General features: G+C 34.6%; 1 protein-coding gene across 1 annotated transcript; it reads right to left on the bottom strand.

The window, feature by feature from the left end:
* Positions 1 to 6,280: 6,280 nt before the first annotated feature.
* Positions 6,281 to 9,206, bottom strand: LOC134706189 (uncharacterized). Its single transcript, XM_063564898.1, has one exon. The coding sequence runs from the start codon at positions 8,583 to 8,585 to the stop codon at positions 7,338 to 7,340; it is 1,248 nt and encodes a 415-aa protein (XP_063420968.1). The 5' UTR covers positions 8,586 to 9,206; the 3' UTR covers positions 6,281 to 7,337.
* Positions 9,207 to 10,401: the final 1,195 nt, after the last annotated feature.

Below are 10,401 nucleotides of genomic sequence, written 5' to 3'. Positions count from 1 at the left end.
TTAAGAGATGCGGACTATCATTCAAAGCACATGTATGTTTCTTGTTTGACATGTTTAAATGAAGCGGGAATATGATTAAAACTCGATGCCACTTTCCGGTGTGACATGTTAAAATTGAAACGGGTTATCGGTTAAACCTTTTTAGATACAAGTTTGACATATTATAACAAAGCGAGGTGTGATTAAAGCCACATACCAGGTGTCATTTTGTCATGTCAAACGGAAGTGCGGTATGATTAAAATCACATATCAGGTGTCAGTCTGACATGTTAAAATGAAGCGGAGTTTAATATAACCAGATTTCAGGTTCCAATTTGACATATTATAACGAAGAAGGGTATGATTAAAACCAAAAACTAGATGCCAGTCTTTCGTGGTAAAAGGAAGCATGGTATCAGTTGAACTACAAACCATGTGACAGTCTGACATGTTAAAATGAAGAGAGGTTTGATTTAAAAAACCAAATGCCAGGTTCGAGTATTGTTAAAACTACAGGTTATAATTGCAAGCACTGCCCAGGTTCCTGATTTTAATATTAAATTGTAGCTGGTTACAATTACAAGCACTGATGAGGTTCCTGACTGCGATATTAAAATGTAGCCATTATAATAACAAGCTCTTACCAGGTTCTTGACTTCGATTTTAAAATGTAGCAGGAAATAAGTACAAGCACTGACCAGGTTCTTGACTTCGATTTTAAAATGTAGCAGGGTATAATTACAAGCACTGACCCGGTTCTTGACTTCGATTTTTAAAATGTAGCAGGATATAGTTGAATGCACTGACCAGGTTCCTGACTTGGATATTGATATGTAGCGGTGAACAATTACAAGTATTGACCAGGTTCTTGACTTCGATAGTAACATGTAGCTGGTTTTAATTACAAGCACTGATAAGGTTCCTGAATTAAATATCAAAATATAGCAGAGTATAATTACAAGCGCTTACCAGGTTCCTGACTGACATATTTAAATGTAGCAGGGTATAATTACAAACACCGACCCGGATCCTTACTTCGATATTAAAATGTAGCAGGGTGAAAAATTACAAGCGTTGACCATGTTTCTAACTGCGATGTTAAAATGTAGCAGGGTATAATTACAAGCTCTTACCAGGTTCTTGACTTCGATATTAAAATGTAGCAAAGCATAATAACAAGCACCTGCCAGGTTCCTGACTTAGATATTAAAATGTAGCTGGTTATAAATACAAGCACTGATAAGGTACCTGACTGCGATATTAGGATGCAGCAGGGTGTAATTAGAAGCACTTACCAGGTTCCTGACTTCGATATTTAAATGTACCAGGGTATAACAACAAGCACTGACCAGGTTCATGACTGCGATATTAAATTGTATCAGAGTATAATTACAAGAACTGCACTGGTTTCTGACTGCGATATTAAATTGTATCAGGGTATAATTACAAGCACTGACCAGGTTCCTGACTGCGATATCAAAATGTATCGAGGTATAATTACAAGCAATACCCAGGTTCCTGACTTCGATATTAAAATGTAGCAGAGTGATTAACAAGCAATGACCAGGATCGTGGCAGAGATTTGAAAACGTTGTGATGTATAGTTACAACCGATGTCTTAGTTACTGACACACATATTGAAGGGTCTGAAAAAATTAGATAAAATTCTTATAACATGTATAAAGAGAGAAACAATACATACTCAACATTCGTTGAAAACTATCAATTATTCACTGATTATGTAATTAGATCACCTGTTTGGTTCTTTCCATGTTTAATAGGCACTGTGATATAAATAGCATTTATATATTGATTGATTGCAGTTTGTGTAAGGATTTTGATAATGAAGAGCTGTGAAATGAGAAACGTTTTATCGTTTCTACTGTTATACTTTGAAACTCCTGGCAAATTTCTACATGATAAAAAATCCTTTCATTTTCTTTGTGTACATAATCCTGACTTAAGTTATGCATACATTCTACATTTTATTATTTATTGATGAATATATAATGATTTTAAAGTTTAGTTCCTTTCATGTGCAAAGTTCCTTGCATTGTTCATGTAAAAGGGGCATTGATACTTTAATAGAACGCATAAAACGTATTATGTTAAATAATTATAGGTGTATGATATGCATAGATATGACGAGATTTGTATTTCATATTCTTTTTTTGACATATCAAGGTCCAGTAAACACAAAAGCCTTTGCTGTCATTTCTGAAGTACGTATGTATAAAAATGAATGTATAATGAACTGTTTACAGGATTGTAATCTTGATACATGATCTTGCACTGAAAAGATAACCGCAATCAAAATCATAACAACTACACTGCTCAACAGACATTATAGGTTTATGAATACAAATATAAGAAAAGGGCTGCCTACTTACGAAAATTACATTTTATATATCTACTTTCACAAATTCAGAACAAAACGTTATGGATAAATTAACTTTTAACAAATATGACGATTCATTAGTTCAATGGAACAGTAATTGTATAATATTTTTGAGTGTAAATGATTTGACACAGTCATAATACAACACTATCACAAACTTGGAAAAAAATTATATCTTTATTTTTAATCAACCAGATTTAAGACAATCTCTGTAAAAATACAGTACATCACTGCTGTAAAAAGGTGTGTGGGGGGGGGGGGGGGCATGGGTAGAGGTGAAACAGACTTTGTAATCATCATGTATAAAAAAAATAAAAAAAAGACCTGTGAACGATCAACGACTTGACTCGACCTGTGAATGAAAACAACTAACTACCTTGTTTAATACATGCCTTGTGTCGTTCTGTGAATAATTAACACCTTATATCATTCTGTGAATAATCAACCACCTTTTTTGAACCTGTTAATACTAAACGATCTGTGTCATTCTGTGAAAATCAACGACCTGCTTCACGATATGTTTAATAAACCCTCTGTGTCATTCTGTGAAAATATCATCCACCTGTCTCATGGTTTGTTTAGATAACGACATGTGTCATTTTGTGAAGAAAAAACACCTGTTTCACGATGTATTAAATAAACACCCTGTGTTATTTTGTGAATACTCAACGACCTGTCTCAACCTGTGAATTATAAACACCTTGTGCCAACTTGTGAAAAGTTAACACACTGTCTTAATCTGTGAATTATTTCCAACCTGTAAACCTGTGAATAATAGACTCCCAGTATCATGCTGTAAATAATCAACGGTCTGTCTCAACCTGGGTTTAATAAAAGGCCCTGTGTATTCCTATAAATAATCAACGGCCTGTCTCAACCTGGGTTTAATAAAAAGTCCTGTGTATTTCTATAAATAATCAACGGCCTTTCTCAACATGGGTTTAATAAAAGCCCTGTGTATTTCTATGAAGAATCAACCACCTGTATCAATCTGTAAAAAAATCACGCTTTGTAAAATTGTGTGAACAATCAACGACCTGTCTGAACATGTGAATAATCAACGTCACGTGTCAACCTGTGAATAAACAACGACCTGGTTCAACATGTGAATAATCAATGACCTGTCTCAACCTATGAAATATCAACGCCAAGTGTCATCCCGTGAAAAATCAACGGCCTGTTCCATCCTGTGAATAATCAACGAGCTGTCTTAACCTGTGAATTATCCATGCAATGTGTCATGATGTGAATAATCAACGACCTGTTAGAACCTTTGAATAATCAATGAGCTGTCTCAATCTGTGAATAATCAATGACCTGTCTAAGCCTGTGAATAATCAACGACCTGTCTCAACCTGTGAATAATCAACGACCTGTCTCAATCTGTGAATAGTCAACGTCTTGTATCATTCTTTGAATAATTAACGCTATGTGTCATTTGGGATAATAAACGACCTGTCCTAACCTGTAAATTATCAGCTACCTGTCTGTGAATAATCAACAACCTGCCCCAACTTGTGAATAATTAAATACCTGTCTCAATCTGTAAATAATACACGCCCTGTGACAACCTGTTAATAATCAACGACTTGTCCCTACCTGTGAATAATAAAAAAATCTGTTTCAAACTATGAATAATCAACGTCCTGTCTCAACCGGTAAATAATCAACGACCTGTCTTAAGGTGTGAATAACAAACAACCTGTCTTTACCTGTGAATACTCAACGACCTGTCCCAACCTGTGAATAATCAACGACCAGTCTCAACCTGTGAATATTCAATGACCTGTCTCAACCTACTAGTAATCAACGAACAGTCTCAACCTGCTTATAATCAACGACTTTCCCAAATCTGTAAATAATCAAAGATATGCCTCAAACTCAGAATAACTAACGACCTGCCCCAACCTGTGAATAATACACGTCCTTTGTCAACCTGTTAATAATCAACGACTTGTCACAACCTGTAAATAATCAAAGAATCTGCCTCAAACTATGAATAATCAACGCCATGTGTCATCCTTTTTTAATATGTGAATAATCTACGTCATGTGTGATACTTTGAATAATCAACTACCTGTCTTAATCTGTGAATAATTAACGTCATGTGTCATTCTGTGAATAATTTATGCCACGTGTCATCCTGTGAATAATCAACGACTTGACATATCTGTGAATAATTATCGACCAGTAAGAATCTGTAAATAATCAACGAACTGTATCAACCGGTGAATGGTCAACGAGCTGTCTAAACCTGTGAATAATCAATGTCATGTGTGATCCTTTGAATAATCAACTACCTGTCTTAATCTGTGAATAATTAACGTCATGTGCCATTCTATGAATAATCAATGTTATGTGTCATACTGTGAATAATCAATGACCTGTTATATCTGTGAATAATCAACGTCATGTGTCATCCTGTGAATAAACAATGACCTGTCTAAACCTGTGAAGAATCCACGGCATGTGTCATCCTATGAATAATCAATGTCATGTGTCAACCTGTGAATAATCCACGGCATGTGTCACCCTGTGAATAATCAATGTCATGTGTCATCCTGTTTAAAATCAACGCAATGTGTCATCCTGTGAATTATCAACGACCTATCTCAAACTCTGAATATTCCACGGCATGTGTCATCCTGTGAATAATCAATTTCATGTGCCATCCTTTGAATACACAACGCTATGTGTCATTCTGTGAATAAACAAAGACCTGTCTAAATCTGTGAATAATCCACGGCATGTGTCATCCTGTGAATAATCAATAGCATGTGTCAACCTGTGAATAATCAACGCCATGTGTCATTCTGTGAATAATCAACGCCATATGTCGTCATGTAAATTATCAACGTCATGTGTCATCCTGTTAATTCAAAGCCATGTGTCATCCTGTGAATTATGAACGAACTGTCTCAACCTCTGAATAATCAACTACCTGTCTCAACTTGTGAATAATCAATGTCATGTGTCATTGTAAGAATTATTAATGTCATGTGTCATCCTGGAAATAATCAACGACCTGTATGAATCTGTGAATAATCAACAACCTGTAAGAAACTGAATAATCAATGAGCTGTCTCAACCTGTGAGTAATCAACGTCATGTGTGATCCTTTACATAATCAACCACCTTGTCTTAATCTGTGAACAACTACCGTCTTGTGTCATTCTGTGAATAATTAATGTCATGTGTCATCCTGTGAATTATCAACGATCTGTCTCGACCCGTCAGAACCTTTGAATAATCAACAAATTATCTCAACCTGTGAATAATCAGTGCCATGTGTCTTCCTGTGAATAATCAACACCATGTGTCATCCTGTGAATTATCAACAACCTGTCTCTATATGTGAATAATCAACGAGTTGTCTCAACCTGTGAATAATTAACTACCTGCCTCAACCTTTGAATAATCAACGACCTGTCCCAACCTGTGAATTATCAACTACCTGTCCCAACTTGTGAATAATCAACTACCTGTCCCAACCAGTAAAGAATCAGCTACCTGTAACAACTTGTGAATAATCAACGACCTGTCCTAACCTGTGAATAATCAACTACCTGTCCCAACTTGTGAATAATCAACTACCTGTCCCAACTTGTGAATACTCAACGACCTGTCCCAACTTGTGAATAATCAACGACCTGTCCCAACTTGTAAATAATCAACGACCTGTCTCAACCTGATAATAGTCAACGACCTGTCCCAACCTGTGAATAATCAACGACCTGTCCCAACTTGTAAATAATCAACGACCTGTCTCAACCTGCTAATAGTCGACGACCTGTGTCTCTCTATAAATAATCAACGACACGTGTTAGCATGTAGTCTGGTAAACAGCAACATGTGTCATCAACCTGCGTGTAATTGTACAGATATTGATAAAAAATAAGCACAAAAGTTTCATTATTTTTAATAAATTAATCTAAAGTATAACATTGAAAAATAACAACGTGCGTAATAAAACCAGCACTTTACATGCTTCATAAATGCTAAAAAAATAATATATACATATCACAGTTAAGAATACTTTGTTTCAAGGGGACGGATTGGTTGAAAGAGGATTGTGCAGTCTTTAAAATGTACAGTTTTCTGTATATTTGCAATCCCTGAATGTTTTACATGATTAATTTATGTACAAACACATATATATTTTGATTTTAAGTGTTTTATTACTCTAGAAACAGAACACATTGAGCGACAATACTTAACTCTTATCTAATTATGTCAGAGGAAACAAACCTTTTATTTTCAATGGTGACACGAGTTGATTTCCTTTTTAAAACTCAAATTAAATGTAAACATACTTTTTGTCAATTATTACATATACACAGAAAAGGGAGTTTTTTTTATAATCAATACTGCTTTTAGTTTATTTTCAACTTTAGATTAAACGAAATGATTAAAACTATTGCAGAAAACTTGTTTTACCTGCCCTCGGAGGATTTTTTGAAGAAATTTGGAATCAAATAATTCATTTATAAAAAAAAGTACACAAACATGAAATGATTGGTCGGTGACTATAAAAAAAAACGACAAACTTCTCCATTCCCATCACACACAGACACATAGAATGATTGGTCAACGACATAGTCGATGGCTAAATACGGACAGACTTTCCAATTGCTAAAACGTAAATAAAATAAGAAAAATATTGTGATTCCAGATAATGCTTGTTCTTGGAACATCGCACAGTATTTTGTAAATGAAAGGGTTTCTCGGGTTTCACAAGCATTTTAAATGATATATCTTACCATGTCAATTGACCCGTCCTGTCATACACTCACTGATTATCAATGTTTTCAATTTTCCAATGATTGATTTTGTAGTATTATGTTCTTCTTAATAGAATTCGATGTATGATTTATAACTTGTGTAGTATCTGATAATACTGAAAGAGACATACGTTTACAAAACAAAGATAATAAAAATATTAGCCTTGAATAATATGATGTCATTGAGACGTTTGACTAGGTCTCGGTGTTTTAGGCGTATGACGAGTTAACCAGTCTTCACATTTTCTAATAGCCCTGTCCCTTATGTCAGGAGGAGGGGTTTCAGACTCTCGCTCTTCCCTGATTGGTGCATCTCTATAACGAATATCAAACCCTGGCGGGGTTATTTCGAATGTTGTCTCTCGTTTGGAAGGGAATGGATATTTGCCAACTTTTCCATCATTTGATTTAATATGCCGTAAGGACAGAATATCTGGATTTTCTGTAGGAATTTCTGGTAGTTTGGTATGAATAGAGCGACTATCTCTAGAAGGCATTGATATTTCAGAATCATTACAATTAGTTCTATCTTCTATTGCAAGTTCACAATCCGTTCGGAATATGTTGTCCTCTATTGCCGTGTTATCCTCGTCTTCGGAATCTAAGTTCCCTTCGGATTCGTTCTCCCTTATAGTTTCCGTCAATGCTGTTTGTGCTTCTGCTGACATCCGTGAAAACATTTTCATTTTTCTTCTATTAATGTTTGTTCTACCTGCACTTTCTGCGCGAGATTTTGTTTGAACACAATTATCCATCAACTTGACAGGATATGATTTGGAAGTTTTAAGAGTAGATAAACTATGACGACTATGAGAATATTCTGCAGTTTTTATGCTAGAAGATGAAATATCTGCATTTTTCAAATTATTTGATGAATTGTCAATATTGCTGTAGTTCCCATTATAAGTTTGTGAATTCTCCTGTGGTTTCAAAATCTTTGACAGGTCTTTTCTAAATGGCTGATTCTTATCGTAACGCAAACATAAAATTTCACTAACTCTTACCCCAGAATCGTTAATTTTCGTTCCCTTATCAAACCTGTTGACATATTCGTCATCACTGTTTGAACGTTCGTTGATTTCACTGTATATATTAGTGGTCTTGTGTTTTGTCTCGCCACCGGTATAGATTTTTGTTGCTGAAATCCTCGTGGATTTTATTTCATATTTACCACTCCGACGTTGCTCTTTCGTTCTTTGCAGTGATGCTCGTACGAGTTTAGTATCGTATATATTTCTGCCTATCGTAGAATTATATAATCCATTCATTGTAGCAGTACTCTGTGCAATTTTAAGTTGTAGTTTCTGATATTTTTCCTCTAAAACTCGCATCCATAATGGCTGTACTCCTATATGTTGACGTTGATTTAACTTTGGTCTAACAAAAGACTGGGGAACTGCTTCGCTGGATCTCATCGTTATTAACATTGGCTCAGGATCAAAGTTTATCTTTAGATCGAAATAAACACACGTTGTAGGAGCATTTCAATAAAATAAAATAAATTAAATTATATCGTTGACCAGAAAGAAAGTTTAATTAATTTTCACTTTCTTTCTATGTATCACGGAGCGTACCTTTAATTTGACTGTTCAGTGGAATATTTGTATACACTTGATTACCAGGTATTGTTAGCAGACTTTGATTAAACTTCCATATCATGATGTACACACTGATATTTATAAATGACCCGTGTCACGGGCCATGTAAGTTAGGCAATTTCCATTCATACTTAAAATTTGATGACCTGAAGATAGTCTATTGTCCTATGTTGTTTAAATAAACTTGTTGACATTTCTAACTGTATAAATATCCTGTTTTCCGTTACAAAATAAGTAAAAAGTCTAAATGATAACTTTTTGTCCGATTTTTACCCTTCACATTAGTTTCCATTAAATGTGTGTATGTCTTAGTTTCAATAACAGTTGACAACTTAGGTTCACTCCACTTCATAGACAGTTTCCGAATATAAGTTGTTTGAATTAGTCAACGGTATGTTAAATACACGGCCTTCCATTTCACAAATCACGTGACTATTGATCGTCTGCTATCAAATGATCAGGTGAAAACCAATATTTTTAAAACTGTTAAAATAAAATAAAGGTAAATCTCAAGTTGAACCTGTCGATCAGACTTTAACAAACTAAGGTGACGTTTTAATCCGGTTATAATAGGAGTTTCAATTAAGTAAAGGATAAGCATATTTAATTTGTACTTTTATCTGAAATGGACCTTAGCTGACTTTTAATCGGCATTGTTAGTACATTAAAACATTACACTTCGTTCTGTAACGTACTTAGCCAACACACAGGTGTAAATTATTCATAATGGAAAAGTATAAAAAGAGGAGGATCACCTGTTTGTACTATAAAGTGCTAAACGTATATCTGGAAAGTAATACAATCAGTGGTATTTCCAAAAAGGGGGGATCCCGAGGATTTGAAACCCTCTTTTTGACGATCAATGCTTTGGAATGAGGACATATGATTGGTTCCCCCCTTTTTATCCTGGGTTCGGAACTCTCTCTTTTAAAATGGCTTTTAATATACAATGAAAAGATGCGACCATCAAAATATTGAGTCAAAAGTGTTATTAAGGGGACACTTTTAAATCTAAGTATTTTACCAGACGAAATTTTAGACTGATTCAACTACCCTGGCTCAGATAGAGAATAACATAATAATTTCAATACTTCAACTGGTGCTAAGAGCATTTCATGAGATTCTCATGTTGTCTAATTCAGCAAACCAAGTATTTGAATAGATGGCTTAATAGATCAACTTTAAAAGACACAAAATGACGTGGTACTGCTATACGTAACGCTGCAATGCATGTCACATATCAAATTATAAGTAGCTTAGGGTGGCTCGCGGGTCTAAATCAAAATTTTATTTTAATGTAGGATTTCTCTATATTTTTCTACAAATGAACTTTATCTTATACTTAAAAGAAAAAGAAAATAAAGAGATGGGCCATATATATAAATATAATAGTCATTTGTTGTTCTGTCTCAACCTTGATTTCTATAACTTGTCATCGTTCCCTTTAAACTATTCTTCCTGGATATAACTCAGCATCTCAACGGGTGACGTTTCTCAATTACATTAACCTAGTAACGATAATCATCATGGATCTCTAGTTAAAAAAAGGCTCTTGCAGAAAAAGGAAAAGCGACACTAAAGGTAAATTAGGAATAATTCTAGTAAACTATTTTTGTGAACAGAGTCTGAGTATTATATAACTTCA

This window comes from Mytilus trossulus, chromosome 2 (genome assembly GCF_036588685.1).
Source record: "Mytilus trossulus isolate FHL-02 chromosome 2, PNRI_Mtr1.1.1.hap1, whole genome shotgun sequence".
NCBI classification, from domain to species: domain Eukaryota; kingdom Metazoa; phylum Mollusca; class Bivalvia; order Mytilida; family Mytilidae; genus Mytilus; species Mytilus trossulus.
This window is presented reverse-complemented; position numbering and strand designations above follow the sequence as displayed.